Source organism: Wolffia australiana, chromosome 5 (assembly GCF_029677425.1).
Source record: "Wolffia australiana isolate 7733 chromosome 5, ASM2967742v1".
NCBI classification, from domain to species: Eukaryota; Viridiplantae; Streptophyta; class Magnoliopsida; order Alismatales; family Araceae; genus Wolffia; species Wolffia australiana.
This window is the reverse complement of record NC_135839.1, coordinates 16,142,521-16,163,332: the sequence shown is the minus strand read 5'-3', so window position 1 is coordinate 16,163,332 and position 20,812 is coordinate 16,142,521. Positions and strand designations below refer to the sequence as shown.

At 43.9% G+C, this 20,812-nt stretch overlaps 1 protein-coding gene across 1 annotated transcript; it reads left to right on the top strand.

The window, feature by feature from the left end:
• Window positions 1-11,488: 11,488 nt before the first annotated feature.
• LOC144703512 (BURP domain-containing protein 3-like) lies at window positions 11,489-12,801 on the top strand. The gene is made up of 3 exons (XM_078575685.1): window positions 11,489-11,601; window positions 11,681-11,789; window positions 11,890-12,801. The coding sequence occupies exons 1-3, from the start codon at window positions 11,566-11,568 to the stop codon at window positions 12,705-12,707; spliced, it is 963 nt and encodes a 320-aa protein (XP_078431811.1). The 5' UTR covers window positions 11,489-11,565; the 3' UTR covers window positions 12,708-12,801.
• The last annotated feature ends 8,011 nt before the right edge of the window (window positions 12,802-20,812 follow it).

Below are 20,812 nucleotides of genomic sequence, written 5' to 3'. Positions count from 1 at the left end.
TATTATTCATCGAGGGCAATCCTCATGCAGCAACTTAGAAGGGTATAATTCTTGTATAATCGGCCATCTCATCCAGATGATGACACCATTAGATGTCTGTGGAAAATATTATTAATTTCCATTTCCACATTCTTATATTTTCTCGATCCTTCAAATATTTATTTAATTGCTTCAGAGTTCAGATGACGTGGGAAAAATAATATAACCCTTCATTGATTTATGTGAAGTATCAAATGCCTTTAATGATAATTCTATTTAAAACTGAAGAGCTCTCAGTCAATCTCTCAAATGACGCATTTTTGGTTTTTTCTTGTGCTGTGTGTAGGGTTGGACATTTAGGACTGAGGACCGCTTTGACCGCACCAAATCGGGACTGTAGGCACTCCATTTGAGGATGGACTGGTTTGTCAAATAGCTTTAGGTCCAAGGGTCAAACCGGGCCGGAACCAGAACTATATTATTTGATATTTATTTAATATTTTTTATAAATTCTAAAATATCAAATCCAGCTGGACGGATAGGTTTCTACTGAGCTCAGCATAGTTGCCATATGTTTAACCATTTGTGGGCAACCCCTTGATGTAAAGAATACCTAACATTACCATGAATATAATTTTTTTACTTTGACTTTGACATTGACTAGTAAACCTGACCAGACAAGGACAAATCCCAACCCGAGACCGAACAAGAACCAACAGAAACCAGACCGAAGATTAGGTAAGATTTAGATCTATGCTAAAAACCCAGACTGGACTGGGACCGTCAAACCCTAGCTGTGTGATGGTTATGCATGGTTTCTGCATCGGCAACTATAACTTTTTTCCGTATAAATGACAACCGTCACCGCTTGTACAATCAAGTCCTTTACAAATATGGTGGAGTTTGTGGTGTTTCTGCCTCTATCTCTTTTCTATTGATAGAGGTCAGCACATATTCTACCAAATATCAGCTGGGAACACCGTCGGGAAAGGCTACTTTCTATGCTCGTGATATAGAAGGATTCATGATCACAACTTGCTCAGGTAACCGTTGCATATGCCAAAATCACTGCTGCTCTGGTCGATGCAGGACTCTACTAGAATTCGTTGCCGCTTATCTGCAGCCGGATGCTATATACATCAATAGTTGCCAATCAAGGCCAGCGCAGATTGTTTTATTTTGTCGCGGTCATGATGAATTGATGAATTGAATTGCTTTTTAATGGATTACTACCCCACGCGGAGTAGCGCGACATCTCGACTGCATCTTCTTTGTCACCATCATCTGAAGAAGCCACGACGGCCGAATGTGGCTACGACATTAACGCATGGCAACTGGCAGCCGCAAACTTTAAGAATGCCGCCGTCTTCTCTTGGATGTCTCAATCTTTTCACTCAGATACATGATCGGAGTTTGATGTGCCACATAGAATAATGGATGGCAATGAAAGCTAAAAATATCTTTCAATCGGCCCTCAATTATATTAAATATGCAAAATAATTTAAGAAAATGTTTAATAACGGAATTCCATATCCCTTGGTTCTCCCTAAACAAACTCGCTAAATTCCAAACATTAGATTCTGCATCAGATTCCAAACTTGATTACATATTATAAGTCAAATTCAGCATAAGATAAGCAAATTAATTCTATTGATGGTATCTAACACATTCCCGAACGTTATTACTTATACTCAAACACTTCTTTGTCTCGTTGTCCCTTCACTCCGATTCAGCAAGTCATTGATGATAAAGGAGTTAAAAACTCCAAAAAACAACAGAGCCAGCTCAACAGATTACGTGGTGCCGAAGACACATGTATGAACGAATATGACTTAATTTAAAAGAGTAGAGTAGTAAAAACAAGCCACACACCCCTATATCCGTTATGGAAATCAGCGGCTAGGATCAAATGTAGGTTCAAACGTAGAACGGTCAGGATTAAATATAGAAATAGGATTAAACATAGATAGGAGAACAGATCCAACGGCTATGATTTGTTTTAATATAGCCGTTATACTTCGTTATAACGGCTATGATTAAAACGTAGTAACTAACTATATAACAACCATTGATACTCTTATAAATAAAGACATAATGTTGGAGAACGGCGTGAGGATTAATAAAAGATTTACGGCTAAGGCCGTTTCTCCTTCTTGTGCGCTCTTCCTCTCTTCTTTTCTTCTTCCCCACTTCTCTCTCTAGTGCAAAGTCTCAAGCTCGCACATGGTATCAGAGCCACGGCTGATTACCGACGGAATGGGAGAACGCTCTTCTACTGCCGTCTCCTCCTCAAGGGAAATAAGTTCTTCCTTCTCCGGCATGGGACACATCCCAAACGTCATTCCGACAGGAGCAATGGTGCTCAACAAGCTCAACGAGAGCAATTTTAGCATCTGGAAAAGCGCAATGCTTCGTCTTCTTCACGGGAACGATTTAATTCGATTCATCGAAGATATTCCTCCTCCTGCATCCATTACAGATGAACAAGGGAATACCGTTGAGAATTCGAATTTCAAATAATGGTGGTGTACCGATCAGCAAGTCCTGGGGTTTCTGCATCAAACGATTTCTGAAAGTGTTGCTCCCTACATCAGCAAACCAAGATCAACAAAAGAGGCCTGCGAAAAGCTTGAGGCTGTATTTGATGGATGGGATCAGATTCGAATAATGGAGCTCCAAAGGCAATTTCATAATATGAAAAAAGGTACGATGTCCACTGACGAATATATAAAACATTTCAGATCCGTAATAGAAGGTCTGGAAGCAGCTGGACAACCACCATACTCTTCTACCATAGCCAGCACATTCCTGAGGGGATTAGGGGCTGCATATGCTCTGTTTGTGGTGAGCACCAACGCTAATTTGGGGCACCTGAACCTCGACGAGATTATCAAGAATCTCAAGGCACATGATGCATACATAGCATTCTCACAAGAAGACGACAATGGGAAATTCCCTCCCATTGCAAACAACGCTCAGAAAACACAAGGATCAAACTCTTGGCAAAAGAAGGATTACCATCAAAATCGGGGAAATTTTCAGAACCGAGGCCAGGGAAGGGGCAAGAATCAAAAATATCAACCACGCTGTCAGCTATGCTCTCAATATGGGCACAGGGCCAAAGAATGCCCAGAACTCCAGGGCAGTTTTCAGAATTGGAAAGCCATGAATAGCCAAAAAGAAGCCCATATGGCATCAACTTCCAACAACTCTTCCCAACAAGGCTGGTATCCTGATAGTGGAGCAACTCATCACATCTCTTCCAGTCAAGACAACATATCATCAAGGCAGAATTATCAAGGCAATGACACACTTCAAATTGGTAATGGGACAGGTTTGAAAATCCTCTCAATTGGTTCTTCTAAAATTTCGACTTCTAATCGTACACTTTACTTACGAGATATTTTGCATGTTCTTGAAATCACAAAAAACTTGTTATCCATACAAAAATTAACTATGGATAATAATGTGTCTAAAATTTGGTTCTTCTAACCTGTCAATTGGTTCTTCTAAAATTTCGACTTCTAATCGTACACTTTACTTATGAGATATTTTGCATGTTCTTGAAATCACAAAAAACTTGTTATCCATACAAAAATTAACTGTGGATAATAATGTATATGTTGAGTTTCATAATTCTTTTTGTCTTGTGGAGGACAAGGACACACACCAGATCCTTCTCAAGGGAACAGTTAAGGATGGCCTCTACTTCCTCAACCCTCCATCCTGGAACAAAACTGCAATGGTTGGAGAAAGAGCATCCACAGAAACATGGCACAGTAGGCTTGGGCATCCTCAACTACGAATAGTACAATCTATTGTCCAAAGATATGGTTTACCCATTTTTTACTCAAATAAAAACTTTGTGTGTGATTCCTGCAATGTCTCAAAATCTCATAAACTACCCTTCTCTACATCCCATAATTCCTCTCTAGTTCCCTTGGAAATTATCCATTCAGACCTATGGGGGCCTGCTCCAATAATTTCTAACTCTGGATATTCTTACTACGTAGTCTTGATAGACGATTGTAGTAAGTATACCTGGTTATATCCTCTAAAAAGAAAAAGTGATCTTCTCCAAACTTTTATTGATTTTCAAACTAGAGTTGAAAACCAATTTAACTCTAGAATTCGCTATTTCCAATCAGATTGGGGGGGGGGGGGAAATACCAGTCTCGCCACTCATACCTCAAAACTAAAGGGATTATCCACAGAGTTTCATGTCCCCATACACCAGAACAGAATGGGACTGCTGAGAGAAAACATAGGCATCTAGTAGAGACAGCTTTATTTTTGTTAAAAAATGCTCATCTACCTTCGAAATTTTGGGATGAAGCCGTATCTACCTCTGCATTCCTCATAAATCGATTAATAACACCAAATCTTAAAAATAACTCTCCCTATGAAATTCTGTATAAAAATCCACCAGATTACAATTTTCTAAGGACTTTTGGATGTCTCTGTTATCCTTACCTACGACCATATTCTGCAACTAAGCTTGACTCCAGGTAAGAGAAATGTATTTTTATGGGATACAGCTCTCTACATGTGGGATACAGATGCTACTCTAGACATCCAAGAGAAGACGGCGGCATTCTTAAAGTTTGCGGCTGCCAGTTGCCATGCGTTAATGTCGTAGCCACATTCGGCCGTCGTGGCTTCTTCAGATGATGGTGACAAAGAAGATGCAGTCGAGATGTCGCGCTACTCCGCGTGGGGTAGTAATCCATTAAAAAGCAATTCAATTCATCAATTCATCATGACCGCGACAAAATAAAACAATCTGCGCTGGCCTTGATTGGCAACTATTGATGTATATAGCATCCGGCTGCAGATAAGCGGCAACGAATTCTAGTAGAGTCCTGCATCGACCAGAGCAGCAGTGATTTTGGCATATGCAACGGTTACCTGAGCAAGTTGTGATCATGAATCCTTCTATATCACGAGCATAGAAAGTAGCCTTTCCCGACGGTGTTCCCAGCTGATATTTGGTAGAATATGTGCTGACCTCTATCAATAGAAAAGAGATAGAGGCAGAAACACCACAAACTCCACCATATTTGTAAAGGACTTGATTGTACAAGCGGTGACGGTTGTCATTTATACGGAAAAAAGTTATAGTTGCCGATGCAGAAACCATGCATAACCATCACACAGCTAGGGTTTGACGGTCCCAGTCCAGTCTGGGTTTTTAGCATAGATCTAAATCTTACCTAATCTTCGGTCTGGTTTCTGTTGGTTCTTGTTCGGTCTCGGGTTGGGATTTGTCCTTGTCTGGTCAGGTTTACTAGTCAATGTCAAAGTCAAAGTAAAAAAATTATATTCATGGTAATGTTAGGTATTCTTTACATCAAGGGGTTGCCCACAAATGGTTAAACATATGGCAACTATGCTGAGCTCAGTAGAAACCTATCCGTCCAGCTGGATTTGATATTTTAGAATTTATAAAAAATATTAAATAAATATCAAATAATATAGTTCTGGTTCCGGCCCGGTTTGACCCTTGGACCTAAAGCTATTTGACAAACCAGTCCATCCTCAAATGGAGTGCCTACAGTCCCGATTTGGTGCGGTCAAAGCGGTCCTCAGTCCTAAATGTCCAACCCTACACACAGCACAAGAAAAAACCAAAAATGCGTACGAGAGATTGACTGAGAGCTCTTCAGTTTTAAATAGAATTATCATTAAAGGCATTTGATACTTCACATAAATCAATGAAGGGTTATATTATTTTTCCCACGTCATCTGAACTCTGAAGCAATTAAATAAATATTTGAAGGATCGAGAAAATATAAGAATGTGGAAATGGAAATTAATAATATTTTCCACAGACATCTAATGGTGTCATCATCTGGATGAGATGGCCGATTATACAAGAATTATACCCTTCTAAGTTGCTGCATGAGGATTGCCCTCGATGAATAATAATTATCTTGATCTTAGACTATGAGAAAGTAAACATTATAGGTTCCATTATAATAGTTTTGAGGATTAGTAGTAAGGATCCATTATAGGTTCCATTATAATAGTTTTGAGGATTAGTAGTAAGGATCCATTATAGGTTCATGCATAGTTAGGAAGAAATATACTTGACCATAATTAAATATAGAAAATATGAAGATAGACTGCCTAGATTAAAACTATACATGATCAAATATACAAGCATAAGATAAAAGCTAGAGAGGTATGCTATCACTAAGTTTATTTTATCATAAATAGAAACCAACAAGTATGATGATGATTTTTTGAATGCAGTAGTCGTTATAATCTTTTCTTGCTTTTTCTCTTTGACTTGTTTCTTATATCCCCCTTCTCCTTCATTAATTCTTCTTGAATGTACTTCTTGATGCTGTGAGAGCCATGATTCGGCAACCCAGCTTCTAATCCCTGAAATCAGATCCAAGGTCTCTAAACATTAGAGACAAATATATTGATGCTTTTCCTCCCATTTTTTGCACTCCATAAGATTTGTTCCCAAGCATTGGTGGCCTGAGTGCATCACATTTGTCCTAATGCCCGCCGATTATATAATTTGGGACCTGGGGTCCAGAAGCTGGAAAATAAACATCAAATCAAACTTAGGAATAGTGTTTGTGATGCCAGACGTCGTCAGGGACGTCATCAGGTCGGATATCGAGACGATGCTTGGATACCAATATGAAGTCGGACGTCATCAATGATGTCGTCTGACAAGTAACTCCCTAAGGGGAATGTAACTACCTGATGTGATGAATCCTAGGTGGATGTATGTGCAGGCCCGACTCGTGGGGATTTGCCGAGCTCCAATGTCCAGGGCGGACGACCAGTGATGGTGACGGGCGACTTTCTGACCCTCGTCAAAGTGACCACAATGACTACTACATGGGACGGAATACTTTCATTTACGCTCGCATGTAACAGACGTGCTCGACCCATATCGAAGAATTCATTTGTGACATAATTTTCTCAATAAAATCTCTTACCTAAACTAACCCAAGCGCGATGGAGTACAGCCAAAAATACACTGAAAGATGTAATATAACAAACGAGCAAGGGGTACAATGTACCTCATCGGCGGTATCGCTCATATCGGTGTCTTTGTCAACGCGAGCTGGTACAGACCAGCATAGTGGAGAGGTGTCGGGGATGAGCATGGTGTAGCTCGACAGGCGGCTGTGGCGTAGCGCTGGAGCAATAGTCAGAGATAGTCAAGGATGAAGCCACAAGGAGGAGCGCGAGGTAGCTGGGACAGGGACTGTGGCTCGGCGGCACGACTAGGGTGGTCTGTTGGCACAATGGAATCGATGCGTAAATAGGAAGCAAACCTGGCGTGAAGTCGCAGCTCTTGGGCAAGGGCGCGGTAGAGGCGACACCCAAATATGACATCACAAGGTGACACGGGCAGAGCGCGTGCGTGGGTAATAGCAGCGTGCGTGCGTAGGGGCGACGATGACTTGGACAACGGTGGATCCTTACGTAGGTGCAGTCGCGGGCGCAAAGCATGGGGTGACACGCGTGTGGAGCAGCTATAGCGGCGGCGGACCAAGGCGGCAGTGGCTGCCGTCACAGGCAACGCAGATTGTAAAATCAGCCGAGGGTTGTTCAAACAACACCGGCGGCGTCATCTGGAGTGGCAGCCGACACGATTGTGGGATGATGTAGAGGTGCGACTGAGGTCGTAGGCAGATCAAACAGCACGGTGTGAGGGCCAGTCACACGACCATTTTGGAGGCTTGGGCGACCAGTGGTATGACTGAGCTTGGAGGAGCCCACACTGAGTTGTAGACCGCGAAGCGTGCCAGCAAACTCTCGGCTGCATGCACGTACGTAACTCGTTGATCGCTGCAGAGAACGCGAATTCCAGGTCTGATTCTAGGGGTCCTTCATGCTCCCTTATGCATGGGCATGATGGCCCTTAGTAAGGGCAGGAGAGCCCTTAGCAAGGGCTCTAGTGACCTTACTGGGGGGGGAGGTCTTATACATAGGACCCCCCTTAATACAAAAATTAAAGTATTTTGACACGGTTCGACAACACGAACGCGAAAACACGAAATGACACAAGTGACAATGATATGGACATGACACGACAAACACGGACATGACGAACACAAACACATGAATGCGATAAAACACCGAACATAAGTAGCACATGCCAAACAAAAATCAAAACGGTCGAATACACGGACGTGCTTTATCCGGGGTATTCAAACCCGGGTGTTTCACCTACGCCTTGGCGTGCTGGTCGGGTTGGATGCCAACCGGGAGGCTGTCGATGACGATGATGATGGCTCTGACGACATCTCTGATGGAGTAAGCTGGCGCGCTCCATCAGTTTGTCCATCCCAATTCCGATATCAGGGCCGCTATTAGGATGGATGGTGAGCTGAATCTCAGAAATGGGCTTTCGGATATCCATCCATACCGATATCCCAAAACCGGATGGCGCTATCGAATCTTGGTAGCTACAGTAAACATAGCTGATACCAGTATCCATCCTGACATTGGCATCCATCCTGATCTCAAAGGTTGGATGAAGCAATTGGATATCGACGTCGGATATCGGTTTTTTTGATCTCTGATATACGAATTCAAAATATATTTTAATTAACTGTTAATGTGTAACTAAGCAATTGTGAGTCACATATACTGTTTCTTGTATAATTTTCTGTGATGGGTCAATTCATCTTTCACTTTTAATATCGCACTTACTTTGGCCCACTATAAAATGGGTCAGACTTCTCTCAGACTGGCGCACATTATTCTTCCTTCTAATGTATATGTTTGGCATTTGGCACGTTATTACAATATTTGTAACAATTTCTCGACGACAGGTATTTATGCTACCGTAAAATTTACATGTCGCAAAATACTATATGTGATTAGGGCACTACATGGTGCCATCATCTAAAAAGTATTAAAGTACTTGTGCGCAACTAATTTTTAATAATAAGGTGTTATTTACAATAAGGTAAAAAACTGGAAAATTTCCAATAACATAATATAAAGAAATTTGAAAAGCAACAAATCAAAATGATTGACCTTTTCCCCAGCCATCCATTGTTGTGATGAATGCAAAATGAGGGATAACACCTACATATTATAGAAGCATTTTCCAATCATTTCATTGATATTATCTGCATTTTGATTTGGCATGTCAGTCCACGCATTAATTGGGCCAGTGGATACCAAAGACACTTTATAAATATAATTATTAGATAATTTACAAGCATATCAGTTTTCTTTCAACATATGTAACAAATTTATTTTTAATGGGTTTCATTCCCTCTCAAGTTTGTTCTTGTGCATTTTTCAGGGCAGAATTCAAAAAATAAATTTAAATAAAGAAATGTTGCTATGTAACTAATATTTCTTGTTCTTCACCTTATCATCTTAATTTCCTAATCCTAACTGAAGTATAATATCGATCTTTAGAGGCTAGTCCCTGTGGAGACAACCTCATTCCACTAGACAGACTTGACTCAGTTTAACAGTTACAACTTTTATTTGATGGACTGCTCCACTTGAATTCGTCGATGAGCTCTGCCGCCGGGTTGTTGGCAAGTCCATTGCCGGCCGATGATGGGCAGCCCAAATTCTTTTTATTTGTCAAGGTCACAATAAATTGGTGATGTAAATTGATTGACATCGGATTACGACGCCCACGCGGCGCTAGGCAACATCTTGTCTGCATCTTCGGCGTCGCCATCGACGGAAAGCAACAGAATTTCGAAAGAGCCATGACGATAGATGACGAAGTACACTGAGAGGGCGGAGAGAGAAATCGAGAGACATCGTGAGAGAGAGAGAGAGAGAGAGAGGGGAAAAAAGGGGGTGATCGAGAGAGAGGGAGAAGGAGAGGGAGCGATCGAGAGAGAGAGGGAGAAGGAGATGGAGCGAACGAGAGAGAGAGAGAGAGAGGAAAAGGAAGTGATCGAGAGAGAGGGAGAAGGAGAGAGAGAGAGAGAGAGGAAAAGGGAGTGATCGAGAGAGAGGGACAAGGAGAGAGAGAGAGAGGGAGGAGAGAGAGCGATAGAGAGAGAGAGAGGGAGAAGGAGAGGGAGTAGGAGCTGGAGCGATCGAGAGAGAGAGAGGAAAAGGGAGTGATCGAGAGAGAGAGAGAGGAAAAGGGAGTGATCGAGAGAGAGAGGGAGAAGGAGATGGAGTCATCGAGAGAGAGAGAGAGAGGAAAAGGGAGAGAGCGAGAGAGAGAGAGGGAGAGGGAGAGAGCGAGAGAGAGAGGGAGAAAAAGAGGGAGTCAGCGAGAGAGAGAGAGAGAGAGAGAGAGAGAGAGAGAGAGGGTGAAGGAGAGGGAGTGATTGAGAGAGAGAGAGAGAGTGAAGGAGAGAGGGAGGAGAGTAAGCGATTAAGAGAGAGAGGGAGAAGGAGATAAGAGTAATCGAGAGAAAGAGAGGGAGGATCGAGAAAGAGGGGGAGACGAAGCGATTGAAAGAAATATTTCCGTTACCGAAACGTCATCCGTTTCGCTCACTCATCCGGATGACTATTGACGGATGGCTAAAGGTACTTCGTTCACTCATCCGAACGAAGAAGGAAGAAGGTTTTTGCGCGGCCGGATGACGATCCGTCATCCGTGTAACAGATCTATTTAAACCAAATATGGTCAGGAAGACACGCCAGAGATCCGATCCAGAGAACAGACGGGCCTACAATTTCCGAAACTTGAGTTCGGGTCCAGTATCGACAAAGAAAAGTTTGGGATCCAGTAGGCCGTTTCTCCTTCTTGTGCGCTCTTCCTCTCTTCTTTTCTTCTTCCCCACTTCTCTCTCTAGCGCAAAGTCTCAAGCTCGCACAATTGAACACCAAAGCCATGCAGGACGACATCATAGCTGGTCCGTGGCAGTCCTACGATCGAAGTAAGTACGCCAGAGATCCGATCCAGAGAACAGACGGGCCTACAATTTCCGAAACTTGAGTTCGGGTCCAGTATCGACAAAGAAAAGTTTGGGATTAAGATGAGGAAACCATTAACATGTAATATCAGGCTAAGACGCCGGAGAATGTAACAATTTTAATGATCGAGAGCGGTCAAGGAGACGACTTTGAGAACCAAACTTCCCGTAAGAAGTCTTGTCTATAAAAAAATTCATTTTCTGAAAGGAGTGCCGATTTTTCATTTGAAGCAAACTACGAGGGTCATTCGAATAACGTTAACCAAAGCTTCCGCAAGCTTACGCTGGACGGTTAGCCAGTCCTACAGAAGAATAACACATAGGACGATATTACCCTGACGGCCGCATGCAGGCACACGATTAGATAGGGGAGTAGGTGGAGATAAACACTAGTTTGATTCTAGAAAGAACAACACGAAAGAAATGTACAGTCCCCCCCTTCACTTCGACAAGGACGGAAAGGCGTCCTCTGAACACTCGTTGGAATACAACGGCGACATGTCAATAAGCCGGCAAAGGGGTCATAGTGCAGTTAACCGCGCAATAATGAGCCAACGCCGACCCCACTATCAAAAAATAATTCATTTGCTCAATCTGTCACGGGGCTCCTATAAAACCCTGCCAAACCTTTGATCTCAAAGGCATCTGTCTGGAGATCAACATTCCGCTCCAGGCCAACTCAACCCCGTTTTCGATCATGGTGCGATCCATGTGCACCGTCGCCATTCTCATGGTAACTGACGAGTCTACTGGAGGTGACCCCTCAAATTTCAACTATTTGAAGTCTCTAATTTAAATCGTCCCTTTGACAGATGGCGGTCGTGGGAGCATCGGCTGCGGTTTTGACGCCTCAGAACTATTGGCACGCTGTCCTGCCCAACACGCCCATCCCTAGTGCTTTGAGCCGGCGTCTTCCAGAAGGTTTTTCCTCCCTCATACCCACACCGAGTAACTAAGGGCCATTGTCCTCCGGGTTGCTGATGCCTTAACGTTTTTCGTTTCATCTGTAACCCCTCCCCAGATGATCAGGTTAACATCGGATCCAGACTAGCAGTCGGGGTGACCGTTGGTCCTGGAGTTGGGGTGACCGTTGGAACCCCTGGGCCTGGTGTCGTAGTCAACGTCAATCCATTCCTCTACCAGTACGCGGCCACCGATACGCAGGTCCACGGCAACGCCGGCTCAGCTCTCTTCTTCTTGGAGAAGGACCTCGTCCCGGGCTCCAGGATGACCGTTCACTTCGCCAAAACCACGACCGACGTCGCCTTTCTTTCCCGATCAATGGCCAACTCCTTGCCCTTTTCCTCATCCAAGCTGCCCGACGTCCTGAGCAGCCTCAACGTGGGATCCGACTCCAAGGAGGCTGCCATCATCAGCAAGACGCTTCGCAGGTGCGAGGAGCCCGCCGTGGCAGGAGAGAGAAGGTACTGCGCCACGTCTCTGGAGTCAATGGTGGACTTCTCCACGGCCAGCCTCGGCTCTCGCGATCTTCTCGCTCTTTCCACGGAGGTCAGCAAGCCTGACTCGCCCAAGCAGGCCTACGTCATAGCTCCCGCGGGCGTGAAGAAGGTAGGCGGGAACAAGGTCGTGGCGTGTCACGCAGAGCCCTACCCGTATGCCGTGTACTACTGCCACGCCACGCGGGCAACCAAGTCGTACGTGGTGTCCCTGACGGGGACTGACGGGACGAACGTGGAGGCAGTGGTGGTTTGCCACACGGACACCTCGAGCTGGAACCCTAGACACATCGCCTTCCAGCTCCTCAAGGTTAGCCCCGGCACGGTGCCCGTGTGCCATTTCCTGCCCAGCGATCACGTCGTCTGGGCTCGCGACGCCTAAACCTGCGCAGCTACGAAATAATTGTCCCTTGACACTTCCATAACGTCAATGTAAACCTGATTATCTTGTAATCTTTAGTGGTCATTTGTGCGCTCGACTGATGGCGGGAGAAAAGGTCCGACCTCTAGAACTGCCGCCGCATAAAGTGAATGAATTTCGCCGAGGGTTAGTGCGTCTCTTGTGTTGACTCGCCAGTCGCCAATGGCCAGGTTACGGTTCCCAATAAAAACATGCCTAGTTGTGAAGTTGGATTATATTTCAGCTCATCTTCGTGGACGCCGGTTTTGCAGTCCATCTGCCGCTACCTACTGTGTGTTCAGCGAGTGTACCTAGAGTGTCGATATCGCATTGGACAAGGCTTCAAATGACTTGAGAGTCGGGGGTTGCCTCCCTTGAAGTTGAGTTAATAATTAGGGACAGTAGGAGGTCTGTTGTCTTGTAAGTGGTCTGGATTCACGGGCTTAGTCAACGAGAGGGATAATCGTGTCTTATGTTGTGGATCTCTCTCAATAGTTAGGCAGCGGGAATAGATTTTCACTACATCTGTCTTACTCAGGAAGCCAATCCAAAACGCTAGAGTAGCAGGAATTGTATCCAGGCTGTTCCATAGAGTTTTTCACAATTTGCAGGCCGGCGGACTTTCGATTTCGGCGGCGGCAGGGTCGTTCTTTTCTAGATATTGCCTACATCCGCGGGAAATGATATCAAAGCCTCTGTGGTTCAGCTGGACGACACCGCTGATTTGAGTGCGATGAAGAATGCGGGATAGAGAACGTCGAAACACATTCAACTTACGACCCTATGAGAAGAGTTCATCAAGGGATGTGGATATCGATATCCAGACAGAGTGATTGATATCTACGTAGACATAAATTGAAACAGAGGGCGTAAAACGAGAGTGGAATTAACCAAGCCCAATGGCGGAGTAATGGGCTTTGGGGAGTCGGGATAGCTGGGACGAATTAAGTCCTCTGGGACGTAGTAACAGAACTGTTGACTCTTCAAGGATTCCTCGTGCCTTACTCTGATCGCAGCGCACCCAGGATGATCAAGAAAAACAAAGGTGAAACGTGAATATACGAAAACGTCCAGCATGTCATTACATCGAACACATGGCTCTTATTTATAGAGCAAGTATCAAAGAAGAAAATTCAAAAGAAAGAGCAGTCGTAACGGTCTCCCGAACCATGAGCTGGCGTCCCACGTGGTGCCCAAAGGTTGTTGCAGCGGCCTCCCGGGGTATGAGTTGGCATCCAACGTGGAGCTCAGATCGCCGTTATAATTCACGACGATGGACGGTCGCGATCGAACCTGAAACAGAAATAACGAACTAAGCACGGGGTGTTACAACGGACTTCTCGTTGGGAACTTGGATCATCGCCGATTGCTGATGGAGTCTGGATCTTTGTCTTCAATTTCCCCCATGATTCAGACTCCTATCATGAACGTTTACAACTCCAAGACGCCTTCTCATGTCCAAGAAATTTACTCGCCCAAGCCCTTTTGTAAGAATGTCCGCAAGTTGATCTTCCGTTCTCACATAGTCCACGGAAATCCTTTTTCCTCCACACATTCCCTGATAAAGTGATATATTGTATCAATATGCTTGGTTCGGCTGTGCTGCACAGGGTTTTTACTTAGAATGATGGCCGATTTATTATCCAGGTAGAGCTTTGCCGCTTCTATTTCTTCTCCACATAGTTCCCCAATAATTCTCCTTAACCACACACCTTGGCATGCAGCCGAAGTAGCAGCCATATATTCTGCTTCACATGAAGAGAGAGAGACTGTCTTCTGCTTATGTGATGACCAACTGATCAAGGCAGTATTGTAGAAAAAAACTTCTCCTGAAGTGCTCTTCCGATCGTGCTCGTCACCTGCAAAGTCACTGTCACTGTATCCAACTAAGCCTTCCTTTTTGTCCCCCTTCGCATACACCAGTCCATATTCAAGGGTGCCCTTTAAGTACCTTAGGACTCTCTTAAGTGCTGAAAAGTGCTCTGACGTATGTTTGTCCATAAATCGACTCAAGTATCCAACAGCGTAGGACAAGTCTGGTCGTGTGTGTGTAACATACCTCAGACTTCCTATGATACTTCGGAAGATTGTTGGATCAATGCTGGATGCACTTAGATTATTGAACTTGAGTCTTGTTTCAGTTGGAGTATGTATGGCATTGCAATCCATCATCTTGGCATGTTTGAGGATATTCTCGGAGTATGTCTTTTGAGACAGAGTTATGCACTCCTCTTCTTGACTAACTCTTATCCCCAGATCGCAACTTAATCTGCCAAGGTCTCTCATGTCGTGATCCTTCATCTGCCTTTTGAAACTATTGATGTCTCTTTCTTCATTTCCCGTGAGTAGAAGATCATCAACATAGACGCCAATTATCAGGTGGGATTCTGCAGTGATCTTGTAATAAATGGCCTGTTCATACTTGCTTCTTATGAACCCCAAAGACATCAGACATTTGTGCAGCTTGAAGTACCATGCTCGAGGGGCCTGTTTGGGGCCATACAAGGCTTTTCTTAGTTTGAGAACATGACTTTCTTTTCCTCGAACCACGAAGCCTTCTGGTTGCTTCACATAGAGATCTTCTTCCACATCTCCATTTAGAAAGGCTGATTTGACGTCGAGATGGTGCAAAATCCAACCCCTTTTAGCACTATAGCAATCAAAACTCGTATGGATTCAAATCTTACCACTGGTGCAAACACCTCTCCATAGTCTATTCCTTGTTTTTGAGAATAGCCTTTTACCACCAGTCCTGCTTTGTGTCTCAGAATATTCCCAACTGCATCTTTCTTGATTTTGAAGATCCATTTTAGACATATTGGTCTACACCCTTCCGGTGGTTCCACCAAGCTCCAAGTAGAGTTCTTGATAATGGCCTTCATCTCTTCCTCCATGGCCAATCTCCAGACTTCTTCTTGTGACGCTTCGTTGTATGACATAGGTTCTTCAGCGCATGCAAGGCATTCATGTTCTTCCATACTTTGAGGACTGGTATCTTCATATAGCTGAGAGAGGGACTTGTATTTTTGATTTTCAGACACCTCAGATGTCGAGCTTTGGTCCGAGGTAACTTCGATAGGTTGCCGGTCTTCTCCTTGCTCCTCATTTTCCAAATGGTGTTCCTCTTCTTATGTCTCATTACTGAAAGAAACTGGATAGAAAGTGAGAGTAGGTAATTGGTTACCTTTGTTTTTCCAATCCCACTTTGAGTCCTCTTCAAAGATAGTATCTCGACTGATATGAATGGAACCGTTGACTGGATCAAAACACCGATAGGCTTTGGAGCCCAGTTCATATCCCACAAAGATCATAGGGGTACTTCGATCCTCCAACTTCCTCTGTGGTAGTTTAGTACATTTTACATGTACTATGGACCCAAAAATCCGAAGATGTGCTACTGAGGGTATTCTCCCTGTCCATTTTTCATAGGGTGTCGCACCCTGTAGAGACGACGTGGATGACCGATTGAGCAGATAAACCGCAGTATTCACAGCTTCTCCCCACAGTTCCTGGGGTAGATTCTTGAATTTCTTGAACTGATACAAGACATCCGATTTCTGCTTCAGAAAAGCAACCCACATTAGCCTTGAATAGTCATCCACGATTAGAAGAAAATACCTGCTTCCTCCCAAAGTGTTTGGACTGATAGGTCCACAGAGGTCCATATGCACAAGTTCTAGTGGATTCTTGGTTTTGAACTCAGATTTTTTTGGGAACGAAGTACGAATCTGTTTTCCTTCCAAAAAACTTCGACAGACATAGCTAGGCAGCTTGATTTGTGGGAGTCCCTCTATTGAACCATTATCACCCATATCTTTCAAGGAATGAAAGTTAAGGTGACCGTACCTTAAATGCCATAGCTGACTTGTTTGGTCTTCTTCCTTTGAGAGCAAACAGTCACCAGTTACTTGCTGCTTCAAGAGGTATAGTCTTCCACACGTGCGATTGACTTTGATGAGCAGATTGCATTCACGGTCATGGATTGTAAGACATCCTTCTTGCATAAGCACCTTGTAGCCTTCTTCATCCAACCTTCCCAAGCTGAGAATGTTAGCACAAAGTTTGGGAACAAAAAGCACATTCTTTAGTATCATAGCTTCCCCATCTTTTCGCAGAATAGAGATACTTCCCTTCCCTTCTATCTTCACTCACGAGTTGTCCCCAAACTTCACGAATCCTTCAGTCGAGTCATCCAGTTTTGAGAAGAAATCTCGATTCCCAGTCATATGATTGGTGGCGCTAGTGTCTAGATACCATAAGTCGGAATTTGGGTGCTCCACTTCGGATCCTTGGAGCAGAAGATCAATTCTTTCTTCTTCAAATGCCATCAGCAGTGCTGATGTCTCTTCTTCCTCTGCTATCGCCAGAGATTCACCTAGATAGGCACTATCACCTCTTTCCCTCTTTTCATTTCGACATTCATAGGAAAAATGACCGTACCTTTGACAGTTATAACACTGAATTTTGGATTTGTCAAAAGGTTTCTTATCTCTCTCATCAGAGAGCATATTTCTACCTCGGCCTCTGCTTCGTCCGCGGCCTCTTCTTCTTCCTCCTGATGAAAACTCTTCCTCATTGCCAATTCTGGCTTTGCTCATTGCTTTGGCCGGTAAGGCCTGCTCTTCCTCTCGGGATTCCCTATCCCTGAGGCGCATTTCATGCATGGTAAGTGAACCTATCACTTCATCCAGACTTACTTTGTCTAGATCTCCGTATTGCTCCAAAGACAAGGTGAGTGCATCGAACTTGGAAGGCATTGCTCTCAGAAATCGCTTACCACGTCTTTCTCCGCCATCGCCTCCCCGAGATTTCTCAGATCTGAGACAATCCGAGTAAACTTCATAGCAAAATCATCAATCGAATCGGTATTGGACATATTGAGCAATTCATATTCTCGCTTCAGGGCCTGTATGCGAGATTGAATGACTCTCTCTACTCTGAGATTTCTTTGCCTGAGAATCTCCCAATTTTCCTTCGCCTTCTTAGCATCCAGCATCAGCAGCTGCTCTCAGAAACAGCACTCATGATAGCCGACAATGCCATACGATCCTTCTTCTTGGTGACATTTTCCCCAACTACAGCCTGCCAAAGATCATGAGAATCCAGATATACTTCCATTGACATGGACCAGATCCGATAGTTTGTTCGAGTCAGCTTGAGAGTGGGCAATGAAAAAGATAGTTCGCCGCCAGAACTCGATTCTCCGTTCCTCTTCGCCATCGGTAAGTTTCTTGATCTCCCAGTTGCTCTGATACCACTTGTTGACTCTTCAAGGATTCCTCGTGCCTTACTCTGATCGCAGCGCACCCAGGATGATCAAGAAAAACAAAGGTGAAACGTGAATATACGAAAACGTCCAGCATGTCATTACATCGAACACATGGCTCTTATTTATAGAGCAAGTATCAAAGAAGAAAATTCAAAAGAAAGAGCAGTCGTAACGGTCTCCCGAACCATGAGCTGGCGTCCCACGTGGTGCCCAAAGGTTGTTGCAGCGGCCTCCCGGGGTATGAGTTGGCATCCAACGTGGAGCTCAGATCGCCGTTATAATTCACGACGATGGACGGTCGCGATCGAACCTGAAACAGAAATAACGAACTAAGCACGGGGTGTTACAACGGACTTCTCGTTGGGAACTTGGATCATCGCCGATTGCTGATGGAGTCTGGATCTTTGTCTTCAAGAACTACTTACCCAACGCATCGATTTGTCCTTGGCATTAGCCACCGACGGACGGCGACGCCTCCGTTGCATTGCGCACTCCTACTCTCACCTACTCTGAATACATTTTGAAGATGACACGATGATGGGTCATCCCGAAATAAAATGTAATACGGTCACTAATGTCAATACGGTTAGAGAAAAAACTAAACTCTAGTTAACGCATATAGTGTGGTCCGGCCATTCGCTGCAGAACGAAGTAGTAGCGGAAAAAATTCCATCAGCGACTCTCTCTCTCCTCCCTCGCTGTCTCCCTTTCTATCTCTATCTCTCTCTCTCTACATATATATGTATATTTTGAGAGAGAGACAGAGAGAGATATATACACAAATAGTATATTCGGCACCACGAGGTCCTATTCCGGAGAGAAGAAGTCCCGTTCCATCGAAGCAACAAGAGAGCCGGATAAAATGTCTCGAAGAGCGGTGGAACACATGGTTTGTAAGACCCGTTGCACGAAATGAAAATGCCCCAACCCACCTTCCATTTGGCGTCAAGGTCAGCTCCAGAGTTTTCCATGATTCTGATCATCTGATGTCCCTTCCAATTCCAGCTGCACATGCAGCTCCATTAACTGCAATCTCACCAGAACTTTCGTAAATATTCTCGAATTGAAAGTGATTGGAGCATTCGCAGAAATTCACGAATTGATGAGCTATCTCTCGCAAGACATTTAAGTTGACGGAAAACTTTTCGACGGAGGACTCATCTTACTGAATAATTTGCCGCCGGGCCGCTGTCTATTTATTGGCGGCCAAGTAAGGGTGACCCCAGCCTGGTTTATCTTGTCCAGATCTCACTAAATGGAGGAATGTAGTTGGTTCGTGTTGGATTACGACTCCGATACGGCGCTAGCGCGACATCTCGACTGCATCTTCATCGTCGCCATCAACCGGAAGCAACAGATTTTCGAAAGAGCCACGACGGCAAAATAAACGTACGGCAAGTGGCTGCCGCTCTTTTTATTCCGCCGTTACTCTTGAATAACTCCAACTCTTCGCTCAGACAGACATTTGGAGTTTGACTTCGGTTTTCCCGCTCTAGCTTCTGCCAGGTAGAAGATAGATGGCCAGTAAAGCTGTCAATAACTTTCAATCGGCGCCGAATCAAAATAAGTACACGAAAGAACTTCAAATGTCTAATAAGGAGATTACACGGCGGAGATTCCGCGAATTAAATGCCGTCGATACTTTTGGAATCCCTGAAAAAGTTGCATCTCTCGGTTAATCCCTGAAAGCCATAACTGTCAGTTGTCCTCCAAGGGCCAAGATTAAACCCGTAAATCCATAAATGTCGAGCAGACACGTCAGCAATCCTATCCGAAGCAGAAAAGGGTCTACAATTCCAAAGATTTGTGTTTGGGCCTAGCATCAACACAGAAAAGTCTGGGATTAACCGAAACTTGAGTTTCAAGTAAGAAGAACACTTCCAGTAGGGAGTTTATGATTTGTGTTTGGGCCTAGCGATGGGACCATTAACATGTAAGATGCGGCTTATGAAACTTGAGTAATCAATAGTGGTCACGGAGACGACTATAAGAAGAACACTTCCAGTAGGGAGTCTTATCCGTCGGAGGATTCATTTCGCGAACACTACCGAACAATCATAAACGACAATTACCGACACAAAAAAATTGCCGGGACAAGTACCAGCTTTATGTTGAAATGCTGGTTCCAAACATTAACTGGGATTTATATTTCGGCGTTATGTGCCACCAACGATTCAAGTAACTCATTATCACGATCTGTTGAAAATTCATTTCACTCTTCACTCACGACAGCATTACAATCAAAGTTCGGCGGAAGGCTTCATAAAGTTTTACCCTTATTTCTCTTTTCAGGCCTATTCTCTTCGAAGCTCCGAATTTTAGTAATGGCAGTAGAAGTACGCGAGAAATACTCTTGAACTTCCTATGGGCTTGATGGATATAATGTCAAACTATCTTCTTAAATTTGGTAGCATTACAATCATTGCCTTGTTTTATCCGCGAAATACAGTTTTTAAGATTATTCAATCTCGTGATACTTTCCACGTTTCACAATATTTGGACTTACATCGGACTTGCCGTCATTCCATCCCACAAATGATTTTTTACAAGTCATGTATCCATACTTTCATTGAAGTTAGGGTTAAATTGATAACAGCAAAAATGGGGTATTTATGTTATTGTTATTACTTTACTCCTATCAAGTAATATTTATGAAATTTTAATCTTTCTCAAAGACGTATAGCACGCGTAAGGTCGTCTCCACAGGGATGGGATCTTTGAGGTATAATTACCAAATGAGCCATTGAATAGAGAGAAGGGATTCTAGAATGTTAGTACTAATAAGCAATTTTATTAGTATTGTAGTTGAATTCCAAAT

Bases quoted from the DNA above. Each gene is read 5' to 3' on its own strand.
- LOC144703512 (XM_078575685.1), top strand. From the start codon at position 11,566: ATGGTGCGATCCATGTGCACCGTCGCCATTCTCATG. The intron at 11,602-11,680 runs GTAACTGACGAG...TCCCTTTGACAG, and splicing joins GCACCGTCGCCATTCTCATG to ATGGCGGTCGTGGGAGCATC. The intron at 11,790-11,889 runs GTTTTTCCTCCC...ACCCCTCCCCAG, and splicing joins GAGCCGGCGTCTTCCAGAAG to ATGATCAGGTTAACATCGGA.